The 21,360-nt window shown below is 43.4% G+C and overlaps 1 protein-coding gene across 9 annotated transcripts in view; it reads right to left on the bottom strand.

Moving 5' to 3' along the window:
* The window catches only part of CYRIB (CYFIP related Rac1 interactor B), a 147,722-nt gene that overhangs the window by 70,852 nt on the left and 55,510 nt on the right, over nt 1–21,360 (bottom strand). The window contains exon 1 of one of the 9 annotated variants that reach the window (XM_055545778.1): nt 14,216–14,310. The exons of 6 other annotated variants lie outside the window; for them this stretch is intronic. Coding sequence is in view for 1 of the 3 variants with exons in the window: in XM_055545772.1 (XP_055401747.1) it covers nt 13,622–13,834 (213 nt within the window). In the remaining 2 variants the exon portion in view is untranslated. Of the gene's footprint in view, nt 1–3,013; nt 3,031–13,621; nt 13,850–14,215; nt 14,311–21,360 lie in introns of those variants that run through there. 2 more of the 9 variants (XM_055545772.1, XM_055545780.1) reach the window with 2 other exon arrangements.

The raw sequence follows: 21,360 nt of genomic DNA, 5'->3' as shown, positions 1-21,360 counted from the left end.
TAAAGACAATTTTTCTTTGTCTTTTTGTCCCACTGACTGGGAGAAAATACTTACAAATCATGTATCCAATAAAGAACTTGGATCCAGACTATGTAAAGAACCCTCCCAATTCAGACAACCCGATTAAAAAATGGGCAAAAGATTTGATAAACATCTCACATAAAAGATACAAAAATGGCTTTAAAAGATGTTCAACATTAGTCATTAAGGAAATGGAAATCCAAACCACTGTAAAGTATCACTTCACATCAACTAATAAAATTGTTATAATCCAAAAAGACAATGAAAAGTGCTGGGAGGATTTGGAGAAACTGAAACTCTCATATGGTAGTCTAGTGAGGAGTTTCAAAAAAAAAAAAAAAATTAAACACAAATTTATCATGACTCAGCAATTCCATTCCTAGGCATCTACCCAAAAGACATGAAAACATACAGTCACACAGATGTTCACAGCAGCATTACTCACAGTGACCAAAAAGCAGAAACAATCCAAATGTCCATCAACTTGTAAATGGATAAAAAAAAAAATGTAGTGTATCCATATAATGGAATACTACACAGCAACAAAAAGGAACGAATTATTGGTGTATACAGCTGACACTTGAATAACATGAGTTTGAACTGCACAGATCCACTTATATGTGGATTTTTTTCTAATAAATATGCAATGCAGTAAGTACTACACAACGAGGTTGGCTGAACCTAAGAATGCAGAACTGAAGATACAGAGGCCAGACTGTAAAGTTACAGCTTCTCAATTGTGCAGACGGTCAGCTACATAGTTCAAAAGTTAGCTGTTCTCAAAAACACAAACGATCTTCAAAAGCATTATGTTAAGTGAATAAAGTCAGACACACAAAAAAGCATGTATTATATGGTTTCACTTATAAGAAATGTCCAGAAGAGAAAAATCTATAGAGATAAAAAAGTAGGTACAGCAGTCCCCCTTATCCAAGGGGGAGATGCTCCAAGGCTCCTGAGAGAGGCCTGGAACCTCAGATAGTACTAAAACCTACACATACCCGTGGCCTTTCCTATATACACATACTGATGATAAAGTTTAATTTATAAATTAGGCACAGTAAGAGATTAACAATAACAATTAATAATAATACAATCATAACGACAAGGAAAGTTATGACCAACCTAGATAGCATATTCAAAAGCAGAGATACTACCTTGCCAACAAAGATCTATCTAGTCAAGGCTATGGTTTTTCCAATGGTCATGTATGGATGTGAGAGTTGGACTGTGAAGAAAGCTGAGCACCAAAGAATTGATGCTTTTGAACTGTGGTGTTGGAGAAGACTCTTGAGAGTCCCTTGGACTGCAAGGAGATCCAACCAGTCCATTCTAAGGGAGATCAGTCCTGGGATTTCTTTGGAAGGAATGATGCTAAAGCTGAAACTCCAGTACTTTGGCCACCTCATGCGAAGAGTTGACTCATTGAAAAAGACTCTGATGCTGGGAGGGATTGGGGACGGGAGGAGAAGGAGACGACAGAGGATGAGATGGCTGGATGGCATCACTGACTCGATGGACCTGAGTCTGGGTGAACTCCGGGAGTTGGTGATGGACAGGGAGGCCTGGCGTGCTACGATTCATGGGGTCGCAAAGAGTCGGCCACGACTGAGCGACTGAACTGAATGACATACTGTAATAAAAGTTATGTGAATGTTGTCTCTCTCACAGTATCTTATTGTATAAATTTAACCCTTTTGCCATCTTCCCTAAGAACTTATACACCATGGCCATAACTTTTGCAGTTTGAGGTGTGACAGCAAAGCAGCATAAACTTCTTTTTCCTTCTTCACAATTTCACAGACAGATTTGCTCTTACCTTAGATCTCAGCAACCTCAGAAGACGAGTTTTTTTTCTTTCCTTATTAAGTCAAGAACTTTCACCAAATAGTTCCAAGCAGTCTTTTCCAGCGGAGAAAGCGATGGCACCCTACTCCAGTACACTTGCCTGGAAAATCCCATGGACAGAGGAGCCTGGTAGGCTGCAGTCCATGGGGTCGCTAAGAGTCGGACACGACTGAGCAGCTTCACTTTCATTTTTCATTTTCATGCACTGGAGAAGGAAATGGCAACCCACTCCAGTGTTCTTGCCTGGAGAATCCCAGGGACGGCGGGGCCTGGTGGGCTGCCGTCTATGGGGTCGCACAGAGTCAGACACGACTGAAGTGACTTAGGCAGTAGCAGTCTTTTTCAGTATCTTCAACTAACTCATGACAAGGTTACTTAAGAGTTCCCATTTTACACAAGATGAGGGAAAAGAGTGCATATAAAGATTAGGCACAGCGAATTAGTTAAGAAGCCCTGATGTACAAAAAATGTGACCTTGCTACAAGGGGGGAACAAGTGCCTGGGATAGAGTGTCTTAGGGCACCTGTTTAACCCATATTTTATAACTTGAGGACAGTTTCCTGTAATACCATAAACCAGTCACACTTTTTGGAAAACTATTTTTCCGTCTCTCACTTGTGAGGCCCAAATAAGACCTTAGAAAGGGTCTGAGAGACCAGACGCTGTAAAAGGACTTCACAAAAAGCTCTGCCTGTATACCTAAACTAGGAAGAAATTTTGAAGTGCTTAAATATTTTTAAAAATTATTTAAAGGCATAAGCTGTCTACCTACCCAAGCTAGGCAAATTGAGAATGGTTTAAAAAGTTAAATTTGATTTCAATAAAACTAGGATACACTATCGTTTTTTAAAAGTTGCTTGTAAAGAAAGAACACTGAAAATCAGCTAAAATGAAGTTCTTAAAAAACCCACATTAAATATGCTAACAGACTACTAAGAAGGGTCAGGGACACACAGCAAAGCCAGAGCACGGCCAGTTGTCACCATGACACACACGGCACTGGAACTCAGGCACGCCCATTTCAGAGGGTTGCCAACCCCAGGCCACATATTTTGACTATTGCTTCAACATACTGTTCTATAAATAAAAAGAAGAAGCTTTAGTTTAACTATATTCACATTTTAATATAGGAAGTCCCACTTACCAAAGAATACTTCCAAAACGCTTCAGCCTCTCAGTTGTAGGCATCAACCTACTTTTACCCAGTACCAACTCAGAACTAATGCCAACATACCGAGCAGATCATTTTACATATCCCAGTCTAAATTCATGTACACGTTCAGGCAAACAAATGGAATACATGAAGCTGATTTCTCTGTACTTTCAAAAACAACTTGGTAAATATACTTACTTAATATCAGAACACATTAAATATTTAAGTCAAAATAAGTTCAAATGTAACAATTTTCAGCAAAGAAAGTCAGCTTTCAATACTCCACAAGAATGCTTGTTTACAGAAAATAACTGAAAAGGACGATTTAGAAATTGCAAGTTGATAAAATGGAGCCCTACTACTTAACAACAAAACAAATATGAAAACTGCAAGTTTAAGCCTCCAACTAACTACACTGGCCTCTCACCCTCCTATAACTACATTATCTCAAAATCTAAAGAAAAAGAAGCCTCACTTACAAACACTGTGTTTGCGACCCAAGCTGGCAGGGAGTAAGAACATAATTACAGGGCTGCGCTTCAAGCCGAACTTCAACTTTTTCTAGCTGTGCGTTCTTAAGCAATCGTATCTACCTCTCAGTCCTCAGTTTCTTCATCCATGATAGTGAAGATCACCTATGACTCATGGTTTCAGGGCAAGTTTTTAAAATTAAATTTAATAATATTTGGGCTTCCCTTGTGGCTCACCTGGTAAAGAATCCACCTGTAATGAGAGAGACCTGGGTTCGATCCCTGGGTTGGGAAGATCCCCTGGAGAAGGGAAAGGCTACGCACTCCAGTATTCTGGTCTACAGAATTCCATGGACTATACAGTCCTTGGGGTTGCAAAGAGTTGGACACGACTGAGCAACTTTCACTTTCACTTAATAATATTTGTGACTGTGCGGGCAAGTTGCTCAGTCATGTCCGACTCTTTGTGACCCCATGGACTATAAAGTCCATGGAATTCTCCAGGCCAGGATACTGAAGTGGGTAACATTTCCCTTCTCCAGGGGATCTTCCCAACCCAGGGATCAAACCCAGGTCTCCCCCTTTACAGACAGATTCTTTGGCTCCAAGTATTTTGTGAAGCTCTTAGCAAACATTCTGTCACACTAGAAGCACAAAACAAGTGCAAAAAATAACATCAGTGCTAGTGATCGCACTTTGTCTAACCCTATCAGTGATGGAAATGTCATCAGAATTTGTCACACATAGGATATTCAGGGCGTGGAAGTAGCATATACAGTTGAGGGTGTAGGGAAGGTTTCACCTTTCAAAAATCAAACATATTAACAAAAACAAACAAAAAATAAATACACCACCTTTATGACAGAAAGTGAAGAAAAACTAAAGCGCCTCTTGATGAAAGTGAAAGAGGAGAGTGAAAAAGTTGGCTTAGAACTCAACATTCAAAAAACTAATATCATGGCATCCCATCACTTCATGACAAATAGATGAGGAAACAATGGAAACAGTGACAGACTTTATTTTCTCGGGCTCCAAAATCACTGCAGATGGTGACTGCAGACATGAAATTAAAAGACCTTACTCCTTGAAAGAAAAGCTATGACAAACCTAGATAGCGTATTACAAAGCAGAGATGTTACTTTGGCGACAAAGGCCTATCTAGTCACAGCTATGGTTTTTCCAATAGTCATGTATGGATGTGAGAGTTGGGCCATAAAGAAAGCTGAGCCCTGAAGAATTGATGCTTTTGAACTGTGGAGTTGGCGAAGACTCTTGAGAGTCCCTTGGACTGCAAGAAGATCCACCCAGTCAATCCTAAAGGAAATCAGTCCTGAATATTCACTGGAATGACTGATGCTGAAGCTGAAACTCCAATACTTTGGCCACCTGATGCAAAGAACTGGTTCATTGGAAAAGATCCTGATGCTGGGAAAGACTGAAGGCAGGAGGAGAAGGGGACAACAGAGGATGAGATGGTTGGATGGCATCACCAACTCTATGGACGTGAGTTTGAACAAGCTCTGGGAGTTGGTGATGGACAGGGAGGCCTGGTGTGCTGCAGTCCATGGGGTCACAAAGAGTCGGACACAAGTGAGTGACTGAACTGAACCGTAATACAATTTGATATAAACAAAAGCAAAGTAACCCCACTCCTTGCATCAATCTACAAGTTTTCTCACATTTCACTTCAACCTTCCTGAAATCCTTAAAGATCACAAGTAATTTTTTTCCCCAAATCAAAAGGTATCTGAACATGTTACACATTGCTTTTAAAGTACATGTTATTAGTTAGCAACTTACCTTGGGGAAAATTAATCCTAAAATTCACAGAAGTCATTGCATAGAGGTTTGCCCTCAAAAACAGGTCAACCAAATGAACACCAACAAATATACATATTGTGTTCTTACTAAATGTCAGCTACCTCTCTAAAGTCAGATTTACTGAAATACAATTTACGTATGTTGGGAAACAACTTTCTATAGGTCTGTGTTTTTAACATGCTGCAAGCAGAGGTACTGACTGTCTTTTTGCTCTGGACTATATTTTCAAGGACATCTGTGGAGCAAACAGCCTTGAGAGATAAAAACAATGACTCCCTCTAGAGCAAAGGACAGGCATGCTTACTGCTCATTACAAAAGATTTGGGTTTCCTCAATGAAGGGCTTCTCTCCAATAACATGGGCCACTACGGGTACCCGAGGATCAGGAAATTACACTATTACAAATGCTGATACTCTGGCTACTGCTATTAATATTACTGAGAAGAATCAACTATCCTTCAGCTCTTACACAGGGGACTCATGTCTTCTACCAGCATCCATGAAACTGTAGCAGGGAAACTTACTAGCTTGCAAGCAGGATAGGATCTCAGGTCGTCATGGTTCTGGACAGTTTTGGCAACATGAATGGGATACTGACAGAGCCAGGACTCAAAGAGAGAGGATAAAGGTCCTTGAGGGCTGAGTTCTGGGAAATGAGAAGACACACTGGAATCTCAGAGTTATTCTAGTGGTGAGTGGAGAGAAGGCAGGAATAAGAATCCACTGCCCTGTTAATGAAAGGAGTTGAATTCATGTTTAGAAGCTGAGCAGTGAGAAGTGGGATTGAAATCGGGCACTGAAATGATGACTTGGTTGTTACTCATTCTACCCTGGACTGGCAGAGGAAGGGATGTGTCATGACAATGGGCAAACAAGTCCTGTCTCCAGGTGAATAGCTGTGACTGCTGAGCCAGAGGCCCCAGAGCTAAAATAGACTGCGTAAGTAAAGACTACCTTGCTGAAAATAAAGAGCTTTGGATGATGGACCGAAAAGAAGTTCCTTTGGCGGAATTACAAGAGAATGACCAAAAGGGAATGCAAAGCCTTGACTACTGGTACAGAGTTGCTCTCCACTACATCCCCCACTTCTCTCTCTCCCTCTGTACTCCTCCTCCCAAATTCTTCTGCTTTTCGGAGGAAAACAGTAAGGTGTAGGGCTGAGGTCTGCCTGACCCCCAGAAAACCACACATACCCCTCAGAAGCTGGCCAGGAAACTTTAGAGAAGAACTAAAGTTTTATGGCTCTCTTAGACACAGACACCCACGTGGTCACTCTCTGATCTCGTCCAATACCCAGATTCAGTGAGTAGGGTGTGGGCAGCGTTTACAGTAGGGAAGGGAAATGAAGTGACTTATGGCTGAGGCTCTCTGGGTCACTTTAAAGTCCTCCTGTTGTTGCCTCTACATCCATCCTACGGTATAGGATGAACTTCCCCATCCTGTAAGTCCCAGAGGCAACTCTCCCAATCAGGAAGGGTTGCATGCAGGAAAGTGCTAGTACCTTTGAGGCTCCACAGCCTTAAGAACCATTTCTGGTGACAAGTCTCTGTGACTCATGATTTTACTGACTGGAGCCTCTGATAAAGGTGCCACCTGGCGGTGCCCCTGAGAGGATGGACTCTTCTGCCTCCCTGACACAGCTATCAGGCCAACTGCTTCTGTTAAGCAGCTGGCTACTGGGCTCCTGTGGAAACAGAAAGCCTGACTCAGGGAGGCTTCATGAGTTCCAGTCTGATGCTTCTACTTTGGGGTGGGTCAGCTCATACTCAATGACTAACAAGATGGAGAGTCAACTGAAAATAAGTATTTGAGAATATATCTGGATTGCCTTAGCTCCACAACATCTCAACTTTACCTGAAAAAGAGGTGGAGAGCCCTCTGGGGAAACTCATCCTCTACTTTACCACTGGACACAAAGTTATGGGCTCAGTGGAGCCCACATCTATAAACCCTGTATTGCCAGACCATCCACTGTCAGTACCTGAGCACTGATTACTATCAGTTATTTCGTGGACTTTAGCAAAAGCCTCTGAACTTGCTCAACTGTATCCAGTCTTACTTTACCTTTAATCCATTCTCCAAAAGCTTTGAGAACAATCTTTTGAAAAAATAAATGAGTATTTCTCACCCCCTTTAAAGTCCTATAATGGCTTCCAGTGGCCTTTGGTCCAAACTGCCCTGAACCTGTTAACATGACTCAGCCAGCCAGCCTCACAGCGCACTTCCTGTCCACTTCTTTCCCACATCTCCTTCATACCCTGCAGTACTGCCACACAGAAACAGTAACTGTTTGTAAGATACACAGGATTTTTCTCATCTCCAGGCTTTGGCCTCTCCTTTCTATGTCCATGCATTTCTCCTTTTGCCAGACTGACTAATGGTCCACTCTTCAGATCTCAGTTTAGATGGCATTACAAGATGGGTATTTATCCTTGCTCATAAGATTAAGTACCTACTAAATTCATACTATCTATTCTCCTCTGTCTTTGCTTCTACTGTTAAAAAGGGACCACTAACATTTTATTCACTGTTGTGTAACCCTGCTTATGTGCTCAATAACTATTTGAGTAATCAATAGCAATCATATACCACATATTGTGCCAGGTGTCAAAGAACTATATCAAAACAAAAAAATTTTAATGATCATTCAACTTAAAAATGCATCACTTCAATAAAATTACATTCTTCCTCCCCTATTATATGGCACTGAAATAAATACAAAAATCTCACAACAGTGTTGGGAATCATGTAGCAAAGATAGTATTATTCATATCTTACAGATAATCTGAGAATATTAATACTATCAGTAAAGAGCAAATCAGGACTTAAATGCTTTTGTCCATACATACTAAAATTTTACATGGAGACTCTATCAATAAGAGCACAAGTCAAGAACTCCCTGGCATCCAGTGGCTTGGGACTCCAGGCTTTCACTGCTGAAGGCCTGGGTTTGATCGCCGATTGGGGAACTCAGATCCCACAAGCCCTATGGCGTAGCCAAAAAGAAGAGCACAAATCAACAAACTATAAAAGTCCACTTCAAGATGTAGCCAATCTCCATTTTCATTGAAGTTAGTGCCTTTAATTCTCCAAGACCCACATTAAGAACAGAAAAATGGCATAAATAATCCCAAATATAGAAATATAAGAAGCATTACTATAAACAAAGCTAATGGAGGTGATGGAACTCCAGCTGAGCTATTTCAAATCCTGAAAGATGATGCTGTGAAAGTGCTGCACTCAATATGCCAGCAAATTTGGAAAACTCAGCAGTGGCCACAGGACTGGAAAAGGTCCGTTTTCATTCCAATCCCAAAGAAAGGCAACGCCAAAGAATGCTCAAACTACCGCACAACTGCACTCATCTCACATGCTAGTAAAGTAATGCTCAAAATTCTCCAAGCCAGGCTTCAGCAATATGTGAACCATGAACTTCCTGATGTTGAAGCTGGTTTTAGAAAAGGCAGAGGAACCAGAGATCAAATTTCCAACATCCGGTGGATCATGGAAAAACCAAGAGAGTTCCAGAAAAACATCTACTTCTGCTTCACTAACTATGCTAAAGCCTTTGACTGTGTGAATCACAACAAACTGTGGAAAATTCTTAGAGATGGGAATACCAGACCACCTTACCTGTCGCCTGAGAAACCTGTATGCAGGTCAAGAAGTAATAGAACCAGACATGGAACAACGGACTGGTTCCAAATTGGGAAAGGAGTATGTCAAGGCTATATATTATCACCCTGCTTATTTAACTTATATGCAGAGTACATCACATGAAATGCTGGGCTGGATGAATCACAAGCTGGAATCAAGATTGCAGAGAGAAATATCAATAATCTCAGATATGCAGATACCACCATTCTAACGATAGAAAGCAAAGAGGAACTGAAGAGCCTCTTGATAAGGTTGAAAGAGAAGAGTGAAAAGGCTGGGTTGAAACTCAACATTCAAAAAACTAAGATCATGGCATCCAGTCCCATCACGTTATGGCAAAGAGAAGGGGGAAAAGTGCAAACAGTGACAGATATTTTATTTTTCTGGGCTCCAAAATCACTGCAGATAGTAACTGCAGGCATGAAATTAAAGACACTTGTTCTTTGAAGGAAAACTATGACAAACCTAGACAGCATATTAAAAAGCACAGGTATCACTTTGCCAACAAAGGTCCATACAGTCAAAGTTATGGTTTTTCCAGTAGTAATTGCACAGATGTGAAAGATGGCCCATAAAGAAAGCTGAGTGCCAGAGAATTGATGCTTTGGAATTGTGGTACTGGAGAAGACTCTTGAGAATCCCTTGGAAAGCAAGGAGGTCAAATCAGTCAATCCTAAAGAAAATCAACCATGAATATTCATTGGAATGACTGAAGCTTAAGAGGGTTAGGGTTAACCTACTGGAAGCTCCAATACATTGGCCACCTGACGCACAGAGCCGATTCACTGAAAAAAGACCCTGATGCTGGGAAAGACTGAGTCCAGGGGGAGAAGGGGACAACAGAGGATGAGATGGTTGAATGGTATCACCAACACAATGGACATGAATCTAAGCAAACTGCAGGAGACAGTGAAGAACAGGGAAGCCTGGTGAGCTGCAGTCCAAGAGGCCACAAAGAGTAAGACACAACTCAGCAACTGAACAAAAACAACAATCCCAAGTAATAATATCTGGGAATATGACATTTTTTTTTCTGGTGTTTTCTGAAACTGACCTCAGTATTCAGTGTAATTTGGATTATTTGAGAACATGCTAATTTACGACTGAGAGAAAGATTTTGGGGCACAATGTAGACAGACACAGTGATAGGTGTCTATCAGTTTAGATTTAGCACAGAGCTGACATAATGCACCGACTAGAACACATCAAGTAGAGATTACTCACAAGGCAGAAAATGACTGTACAGGACTGAAAGCTTCAGAATGCTGTATACAACAGTACCAGACATCATCTTTTCAAAATAAACTAAAATAGCTACAGAAATATATCTCTGCATTAGGTCTTCTACAAAATCACCCAGTGTCTTTGAAAATAGCCATTCTCACCCATGGTCCGTACCACAATCAGGATGTGGGGCGTGTCACAAGAAATGGCGTATAGTTAAAGGATCAAAATTCTAAGAATGATTTCCTTGCTTAAAAAATTTTACAAATGTCACTCATTTGCATTCCAGTATACTTGTGTGAATGGGAAAGGGGTGAAGTTATAGCCACTGGACAGGAAATTATAATCCTGTATATGCTCACAGTAGCTCAGACCATAAAGAATCTGCCTGCAGTGCAGGAGACCTGGGTTGGATCCCTGAGTCAGGAAGATCCCCTGGAGAAAGGAATGGCAACCCACTCCAGTGTTCTTGCCTGGAGAATCCCATGGACAGAGGAGCCTGGTGGGCTGGAGATTCCCATGGACAGAGGAGCCTGGTGGGCTATAGTCCATGGGGTTGAAAAGAGTCAGACACGACTGAGCAACTGACATGTTAACACATATGCTCACAGACAGCAGAGAAGAGTGAACATTATCCATCCTGTGTGGCAGGTGAAAACGTTTGGAGACTCACTGTTTTAAGTAAGTATGCCTTCTAAATATACAACATAAAATACAGGACCTCAAATTAGTACTTTGAAATAATTTTAGTGAAGACTACAAGTCGCAGAGGCCTGGGCTGAAATGCCAGCCTTCTTGATCCTACTTGGGCAAGTACTTGGACAAGTTACCTAAGCAGTTTGAGCCTTACTTTCCTAATGCTACTTAAGAATTAACTAGGAATTAACCTACACATTGCAGGGTTGTGTGGAGAATGTGGCACAGAGGGGTTCACTATTACAGAGTAATAATGAAGGGCACACACCCAGTCCTCTATCTCTGTGTCCCTTCAGTTACCTAACCTTAGTTTCCTAGTCTGTAATCATACCACCTATTAGAATTAGGGTGTTGTAAAGATTAAATATCTTACAACACTGCCTGGCAAGTAGCACACACTAGGTACATGTTAGTTACTATTAACATCATTATCATCACCACCACTGAAACGTTAAGTCAACATTGCCACATTATCAGATTCGTTACTTTTCTACTATACGAAAAAATGCTCCTCGAAAAATTAACCTTGTTTAATGAACTGATTATAATACAGGATGAGCTCACACACTCAAGAATTTTTATGCTGATTTTTAGAAACTTTAAATATACAAGAAATTATCTGAATTACCATTAGTCATGAATGTTGACAAGATACATACATCAAATATCCATTTTCAGTGAACATATTCCTTCACTGAACTAAAGCATATCACAAACTGATGTCTATTGTAGTTTCTCCCCAAAGATTTCAAAGCATTTAAAAATAATTATATATAACAATCCTCAAAATGTACAAGTCACCTGAGAAAATTGCATCTGAGAGCAATCAACATCTTTCTCTAAAACTTTTGCTAATTACAAAATGATGTTACAGTCTAACTGTTCCAAACCTGCCATTCATTCAATTAGTCAGAACATTTATTGCATATCCACTGTGCACCAGGCAGGCACTGTGCTAAACCCTGTTATAGTAACAGAAAAGGAGAGACCAAAAGTAACAGTGGGCATGCCACTAACAATATAATTAAGTATTTTGAAATTTTGTTTTCCTTAAACAGTGAAAAGAGCAAATTATATGTTCTAACAGCGAGTGCATCAATAATTAATGAGTTAAGTAACCTCATAAAAGTGACAGTACAATATTTTCCCCAAGGAGACCAGGATTAAATGAAATAAGCATCTGTCTCTACTGCTCAATTACTTACTAAGTAAAGGTAAATGACCACTTTAAATGAATCAAATAACCTCAAGAATGACACTATTTTTCACCCATTTGAAGGGGGAAGTTTAGAGAAATAAATCTTAAGTTTGCTGTTAAATGTCACTTGGAATCTATCAGAAATAAACTACATTCACTCAGTTTTACTCAGCTCCTGAAACTGTACTTTTTGCTGGGGCGTCTAGGGTCAATTTACTAATCATGCCTTCCTTTGATCAACCATTTTTTCTTAGGCGAGAAAAATCTAACCTTGATGCAACTGTCAAATAATCCAGAATTCATACTTTTTATCCTCCATTTTACAAAATGAGAGTTTTCTCAAGTAGCTACATAACTGTTAAAGTTTTAAAGAATTTAAAATATATATTACCCAGGAAAATTGCTCTGCAAAAAAAAAATGCAATCTTGACTCCAAGTAAAGTCATCTTTGTGCTTAAAGTGGTCATCCAAAACCTGACAGGGGACAAAGAGCCAACCACATTTTTAGTACCTACCTCGCCAGAAGATAGGGCTGTTAGACACATGCTATTAATATTGACAGCAACTGTATCAAACTGACACGAAGGAAGGTGCACTTCAGGACTAAGGACCTTCCTTGGAGTTCATTATTATGAACTATGAATGTCACATTAGAAAAACTGCTGTCATTTCATTTTATGAATGCTGAATCAGACAGTTTTAGTTAACTGCAACACTTTACAAGCAGGCTATCAAATAAGCCCCAATTACCAAGTTGTTCCAGACACAGAGGTTCTGTTTCTATTATTAAGTATAATTAAAGAATTAAAAGGATCAGTTTATTTTTCTTGATACATTAGTCTAAAACGATTTGCAATAAGTCTCTGGACACCCAAGTGACTGAAATTCCTTGAGCTATACAAAACACTGCTCTGGAATGCCAGTCTTCCAAATGGCAAGACTATAAGAACACACAACTGATACACATTCTCCACGTTACACATGAAGGAGTAAAAAGATTTCAAACTCAATAAATTTACGGGGGGTGTGGGGAGAGAAAGTGGAAACAAATGTCCCAAATCTTTGTCTTCTCCAGAATGGCATTTTGTAGCAGTGCAAGAATTCAGGCATTTATTTCATCAGTATTCCGCACACTGGGGGACATTCAGTAACTGCTGGTGACAGATGAGTCGAGAAGAAGCCTCACCAACAAACAGTATTAACAGGTAATGTTGCAAATCAGTCATGGAACAGCGGGAGAAGGAATGTGGAGGAGTTGAAAGAGTAACAATCTTCGGCCAAATTTTACATTCAGAGCAAATCACTCACACACTCCTCCGGCGGGGCGGCGTGGGGGCAAGTATTTGGTGTGACCCAGAATAACCAAGAGAAACACACACACACACACAGCAAGTGCCACTTCCACTACAGTTTGACAGTCATGCATTTGGATAATTATAGTAGAAATGTGTGTTTTGGAAACACAGCTAAGACCACACCCTAGGACTGAGAACCGGGACTTGAAATGCTAAGGATCAGAGGTCCACGCAGCACCTGAGTCGGACGGTCTTGTGGCACAGGTGGAAGGGGTCGGGGCTCCAACTTCAAGGCAGGTGACCAGGAGGGCCGCGTATCCGGGCGAGGCGTGGCGGAGTCCGAGAGAGAAGGGGGTGTGGATCCGGGGACCAGCACCGGGAGAGAGGGAGGGAGGGAAGGCGGCCGCTGGGAGGAAAGGGAGGTGGGAGCTCCGGGTCGGGGGACGACCATCGACGTGGGAGGGGGAAGCGCCCAGGAGCCAAAGGTCACGGGCGGAGGCAGGACTGAGCACTGGAGGGGACGGCGAGCACGCGCGGGGAGACGCGAGTGGAAGGAGGCAGGGGCGGAGAAAGGCAGAACCGAATGAATGAGCGCCGGGGCGGCCCGGGCGCGGAGGAAGGGCCCGGGGCGCCCGCGGAGATGCCGCCGCAGCGCCGGGGGTGGGCGCCGGGGCGGGCCCCCGGCGACGGCTGGGGGGGGGGGGGGGGCGGGGGATGAGGAAGCCCCGCGCCGGCCCCACCGCGCCTGCCTCTCCGCCAAAATGGGGTCGCGGAGCAGGCGAGCCAGGAGTGTGAGGGAAGTGGAGAAAAGGGGAAAAAATAAACCACTCACCCTCCGCGCGAGCCTCCAAGCGCTCTCTCTCAGCCCCGTTCCTCCGCCCTCCTCGAGCCGCGGCGGCGGCTCCTCAGCGGCGCTAGGGGGAGCCCCGGGCCCGGAGCGGGGCAGCGGCGGCGGCGGCGGCGGCCGGACCGGGAGCCCCTCCGCACCTGCCCCTGTGGCGGAGCCGCGACGAGCCAGGCGGCGGCGGCGGCGGCAGCGGCGGCGGCGGCTCCTCCGAGCGGGGAGGGCAAATGACCCGGATGTACAGGGTAACGGCGAGGAGGGGGAAGGGGGAATGCCAGGAAGTGAGGGCGCCGCGGACCTGTCCGGCCGTGCGCATGCGCCGCGCGCCCGCCCCGCAAGGTAAACCCAGTCTTCCTTCCCCGCCCCCTTTGCTCCAGCCCCTCCCCTAGGGGGCGGGGCAAGGCCGGAGACAGGTGGTCGGGAGGGCTCCGCGTGGAGAGGAAGGGGGCGCGGCTACCTTCTCCGCGACCCCGCCCTCCTTAAAGGGGCAGAACCTTAAAGACCGAGATGGCTTCTGGGTGGACCCGCGTCTTGCAGCCTTCTCATTTTACAGACGGAAAAACTGAGGCTCAGAGGTGACAGTGACCTGCCTCAGGCCAGTAAGCTCAGAAATGGAAGAAACTGGAACTCGAGACTCGCAGATCTGGACTCTGCTTAACCCATCAAAGTCGGGCACGCCTTTCCCTCTCCGCCAGGTGCTGATTGAGTCTTAAACTCCCAGATACTGCAGATGTGCTTGGCAGGCTCCCCTGAGCCGAGAGGTACACCGTTATCGCCTGCGATGGTATCGTGGAGAGGCCCTTGGGAGGTGTTAAATAATCAGTCTGAGAACAGAGACCAGGCGCCACTTGAGACTTGCATGGTGCTACACAGAGCACTTTCAGATAAATGAGACTCTGTTCTGGGGTCTGGTCTGGGTAATGCTATCTGATGGACAGAGAAGTTGGATGTGGTAGAGGGCGCAGCTTCATTTTCCCCAAATTCCCCTTTCACTCTGAACATAAAGGTTCCCTCTTAGAAAACAAAAACATCCCATCTAGCTAGCTCATCCTAATACCGTTATGAAACTCTCAGATTTTTTTCATTAATGCCAAAGTGTAAATAACGATCACATCTCCCACGGATATTTTCAATTTGACTGCTAAGCAGATAGTAAGTATGAAGGTAAATGGTCCTAAACATTTTGAGATCAAGATCCCTATTGAAAATCCTATAAAAGTATGCACTTTTCTCTCCAGGTTAATGCATACAGGCAAACGAACTGCACATAATTTCAGGAAATTTTTGGATCCAGGAAGCCTATCTATGAAACCCTGATTAGGAACCCTTGTTCTAGTCAAATAGGTAAGATCCCAGTAGTGATCTGGGCCTTACCATAGGTAGCCAAGCAAATACTCCTTGCCCCAGATATAGAAGGCAGCACTTAACCGTATGTAGCTTTCTGTCTTGCTCTTGAGTTACATGGAGACCAAGTGATACTGGCCATATTACAAAGAAATGTGGTTAAGAGTGTCATGGAGAGAGCAGGTGGCTTTATCAAGGCACACACTAAGGGCAAGAGTCCTAGACCTCAAACTTTTACCTTAATTATCTTACTTAAGGATGATTTGGGGGTCTTACACTGTATCCACTATAATCTTTATCAATTTCAATGGAACACAGGGCACTGATGTTTTGCAAACACTGATGGTAACAGAACAGTCTCCATAATCCAAGAACTCTGATCCATTTGTCTGATACACGGACACCTACTCTTAAATAACTCTGGTCCATATCGACCCACCGTCCTCTCTTTGAGCCAGAGAAAGAGTTCTTACACCTGCTCAGTCCCTTAGATACGAGCAGCCAGCAACCACACACCTGGAACCGAGTCTCCCATGGAGAGCAGGAGAAATCTTGTCTGTAATATCCTCAACACGTGAACATCCAGTTTAGCTCAAGCATCTCCAATTATGTGGAGCTCATTATCCTCTAATTGTGAGGAGCCTCTTTTTTTAATTAATTATTTTGGCCTCACTCCACAGCATGTGGAATTTTCTCAAATGGGGACTGAACCCTCACCCCTGCAGTGGAAGCAGGGACCACTGGACCACGAGGGAAGTCCTAGGAGCCTCTTCTTTGACACTGATCAGAAATCTGATACCCATCAACTGTCATTCATTGGTCCGAATTTTATTTCTGTAAAGTGACATAGACATGATGCTGGCCTGAAGGAGCTTACAGACCAGCAAAGAAAACAATCCATTTGATGAGTGATAACTGTAAAATAGAGGATGAGACCCAAGAGGAGTACAGACTGCTTTTTTCAGAGACACCTTTCTCCTTATCAGCCTACACATGTTCCTGACCTGTGTAAGCTCTGCCACCATCCCATGTGGGAGGTCCTGGAAGAGGGGACAGAAAACAAAAACCTAGGTAAAGTGATGAATTTACTCTTCCATGATCCCTTCTTCATCCTTCTGCATAAATGTAATCACATTTCAGCTGTGGTCAAAGTCTCAGGTTGAAAAAAACAAAGGATGCAAAAAAAGATGTTTACATAAAAGTACTAGGCTCTAAAGATGATTTAACCATGGTGGCTTGTTAGCATTTTTTTTTTTTTTTGAATCCTTAGTATATGTGTCAGGCACTGTACTAAAAGCCTTTGACTTGCATTTCCTCTTTTGCTTTTTACAAATCCCATCACTGAGTCATTCAATCAACACAGTTTTGCCCCTGTACTGTGTCCCAGGCACCACGGGACACAGGGTGAAGTCAGTAAGTCATGTGGCTCCTGTCCTGGAAGGGCTCAAAATTCAGTAAAGGGAAGGGCTGTAACCCCACAATTACAACATGGCATGATTCGTTGTAATTTCAGAGGGTGGAGCAACTAACTCTCCCTGGAATGGCTATGAAGGCTTCAGAGAGGATAAGCTTGGTCTTGAAGAGATGGGGGGAGGGCCAAGAAGAAAAGTCACAGGGGCAGAGGAAGGGGAGGTCATGACATGCTTGGGGGGACGACTGGGTGGTTGGAAAGGACCTCCTCAAACACCATCCTAAGGAGTCTGAACTTGCCTCCTGAAGGCAACCACCAGTAAATAAAAGCTTCTAAGCAAGGGAGAGACATAATCAGAGGTGTTTTATACCAAGATCACTCTGACCACAGTGTCCAATGTGGACTACAGTGGGAGAGACAGTAGAGACCAGCAGACCAGAGAAGCTGTTGTGAGGTCCAGGCGAGACATAGTAAGAGCCTGTTCTAGGAAACTGGCAGTGGAGAGAAAGAATGGACAACAGAATTGAGGTATTTACTGATGTATTATAGAATCTACACATGTTTGTGACTAGTGGAATTTAGGGGAAGAAAAAGCAGAAACTGTGGGTCATGCATGACCCTGCGGTTCCTAGCTTCACAGATTAATCTGACAGTGACACCATCCAATCCCAAAACCTTTCCAGTTTTCATTCCTATTCTCTTCCAACCTTTATCCATGTAAATGAACACTGCTTCAGTATCTTCAGATATGTGCAACTACCTCCTAGTATCTTTTCCTATTTTTCCAGGCACATTTATCACTTTAAAGCTGCAGAATATTTCATCATGTTGAAATAGCTCTGTTTCCTTTCAGTTGCTAAAGGTCCACACCCTGCACGCCTGGTTCACCCTGGACTCATTTGACTCTGGGCATTTTGCAAGGGATGAGTTGAGCGAGGAATGGGAGCCTTTAGGTGAAGGGTATTGGAAAAGTGTAGCCTCAAGGGCCAGGAAAGCTGCAACTCTCATGGGAGACACTTGGGCAACCCTGTTGCATGTGGAAATTACAAAGCTGTAGAAAAGAATTTATCGACCATGGGAATCCTAATGTCTACTCTCTATGGCAAACCTAAACAGTGTATTAAAAAGCAGAGACATTACTTTGTTGACAAGGTCTGTATAGTCAAAGCTATGATTTTTCCAGTAGTCACATATGGATGTGACAGTTGGACCATAAAGAAGGCTGGGCATCAAAGAATTGATGTTTTCGAACTGTGGTGTGGAGAAGACTCTTGCGAGTCCCTTGGACAACAAGGAAATGAAACCAGTCAATCCTAAAGGAAATCAACCCTGAATATTCATTGGAAGGACTGATGCTGAAGCTGAAGCTCCAATACTTTGGCCACCTGATGCAAAGAACAGACTCACTGGAAAAGACCCTGATGCTGGGAAAGATTGAAGGCAGGAGGAGAAGGGGACAACAGAGGATGAGATGGTTGGATGGCATCACTGACTCAATGGACATGAATTTGAGCAAGCTCCAGGAGACGGTGAAGGACAGGGAAGCCTGGCGTGCTACAGTCCATGGAGTCACAAAGAGTCGGGCACAACTGAGGGACTGATCAACAGCAGGAAAATGAGTTCAAAACCCCAAAGTACTCTGCCATTACTATTACTGCTATTACAGAATAGACATCACTGTTTTCTTGGTTTCTCCCCACTAAAAAAAAATGATGACCTTAGCATAAGTTCCATGGATTTTAATCGATGGGTCAAAGGATCTGAACATTGCTATGGTTCTTGATTTGTACGGTCCAATGGCGCTTAAAGAGGATTCCGTGAATAACTGCTGCCACTGTTAACTCAAATACACCATCCAGTATGTTTAAGCACCAAGATTATAGCTTTTGTTGACTCTGTATCGAGTCTGTCCTTAATCTAACTTTCAGGGACTTCTCTCAACTGCTCTCCTCTTCCTTTTTGAGGAATCAGTCGATACTGAATCCCTGAACAAAGAGGCACCTTCCCAGGTATTTCCACCCAGGCTGAGGATGAAGAGTCAAGGGTCATGCCTTACAGAGAAGAGCATCCACCCAATGTGTGAGTTTAATGAATGCAAAAGAGGATGGGGAAGGAGGCCTGGGAATCCCTGAGCAGGGCTCAAAGCCTATCCAGCGTGAAGGATGACATCAGAGCTGCTCCTCAAAAAGAACCAAAGAACAGACTCAACAGTTCAAACCCCATACATTCCTGTGATTTAGCAAAACATTAACCAATCTCTCAGAGGCCATACGTTATCCGTATGGCCATATGCCCCCAGAGTTACAAGGTGTATCCCTGAGCCTCCTCACATTTCCAAGTACAACACAGTGCTCATACTGGGCAGCTGCAGTTCAAGCTTCACCATCCCTCTGAGTGACCTGCAGGAAGGCAGCATCTGCTGGCCCCTCCCTACGCCCTGAATACACTTGCCATGCAGCTGCGTCTCAGCCTCCTCTAGGGTCACTCCTCAAAGTGGTCTCTCCATTCCTTCCTAAAGTCGACCTTCCCTTCCATATTCCCTCGTATGTCACTGGCTTTTTTTTTCCCCCTTCTAGCACTTACCACAACCTGTAATTTTTTTATTTTTGAGCTTAAAAAAATATTTTAAATTAAAAAAAAAGACTTTCAACACAATGTCAGCTCAGTGAAGGCAGAGGCCAGGCTACCCTGCCCACTCCTACACCTGTCCCTACACCTGGGTGTGCCCACCCAGCTCCTAGAAGACCTCAATAAATACGAGGAAAGATTTGAGGGGTTAAAATTTGAGTTAAAAAAAAAAAAAAAAAAAGAGGTTTCTGGCTTCCTCTACCTCTCACTCTGACTATATGAACAATATTTACATGTTGATTGCAGAAAAAATCTGAAAATTCAGAGGAGCAAAAGGAAGAAAATATAAACACCCCATGAGCTAACCTCCCATACCATGTGGACACGCTTCCAAATGTTTTTACTATGTCTATATCTATGTAAAGATAATGCATTGATTTATATAAAAATGGTTCATATTTTGAATTGTCATCTGCTGTGTTTCATCTCATGATCTATCTTGGTCATATTCCTTAACAAAGGTACTTCAGCAACTTGTTGTTAAAGGCTCTATAATACATACATGCGGGACCCTGTGCCACGCCACAAAGCATTTAACAAATTTCCCAGTGTCAAGGTAAAGGGTTGATGTCTTCAATGTCAACAAAGGTAACACGCTGTAATACAGCCCTCCCCTCTTCACCAGCCTCCCCTTTTCCGCTCTGTGTTTGTATTGCTTTCGAGCTGTATTTCTACAGAACTCTACTCCCCACCATCCATTCACCGCCTGGAGTCATTAGAGTCCCCATCAACTAGAAGCAAAATTGTTTGCAGCCGGAAAAGCTCGAGTACAATGAAGCCAGGACGACGTCGAGGAGTTCATTTCAGGAATGTGCTGCTGATACAGGCGACAGAAGCAAAGAGCGTGTCTTCTTGTCAAGACTTGAACATAAAAAGAAGAAAGCAGAGACTTCATACGTCTTCATGTCTCCTTCCCAGACCCTGTTCTATGGCTAGGTTTTTCCCAAGAGGGATGGGCTGGTCCATGGAGTTGACTGATGTCGTAAGCAGTCTGTGGGCCCCACTTAGAGAAGCGCTGCCTACAGGAAAGTCTACGAGGACACGGAAGCAGATGCTGGCCTTTCCCACAAACAGTTCTCTCAGTCCCCTTGTGTGGTTCAAGAACCTCTTGGCATTTTCAGCTCAAAAGTCACACCCTCCACAAGAAAAGATCCCCCCCTGCCCACCTGGAGAAGCAGACCCCCCTCCAAAAGGACCCCTCAGTGTTCCAGTGCGCCCACAGCCTGACCCACCTGTTCCCCGCCACGGTGGCCAGGTCACCTTGTGAAGATGCACAGGCATAGGAAGGGATCACAGAAGGTGGGGCTGAGATGTCTGAAAGTCAGATCCAGAGGGATGGAAGGGAGAGGAAGGGCTCGGTGAGCCATCCATTCCCAGGCCTCACCCCACTGTGACCCAGAAACCCAAAGAGAGGTTGATCTGCTGTTCCCTCACCTTTTATGGCACCCCAACAGAGGCAGAGGAAACTATGAAGGAAGAGAATCCCTTGTTGGTTACAACTATCATGACACTGTTAATCCGCTATACTCCAATATAAAATAAAAAGTTTTTTAAAAATTAAAAAAAAAAGAATCCCTAATTGTGTCAGGGGTCACTAATTTATTGATGCCATTTAAATAAGATTTTGTGTGAACTTACAGTTACCAAAAGAGAAGGCGGGTGGGATAAATTAGGAGTTTGGGATTAACAGATATGCACTACCACAGATACAATATATAAACAACAAAGACCTACCTGTAAGTAGGAACTA

This window comes from Bubalus kerabau, chromosome 14 (assembly GCF_029407905.1).
Source record: "Bubalus kerabau isolate K-KA32 ecotype Philippines breed swamp buffalo chromosome 14, PCC_UOA_SB_1v2, whole genome shotgun sequence".
Classification (NCBI taxonomy): domain Eukaryota; kingdom Metazoa; phylum Chordata; class Mammalia; order Artiodactyla; family Bovidae; genus Bubalus; species Bubalus kerabau.
This window is presented reverse-complemented; position numbering and strand designations above follow the sequence as displayed.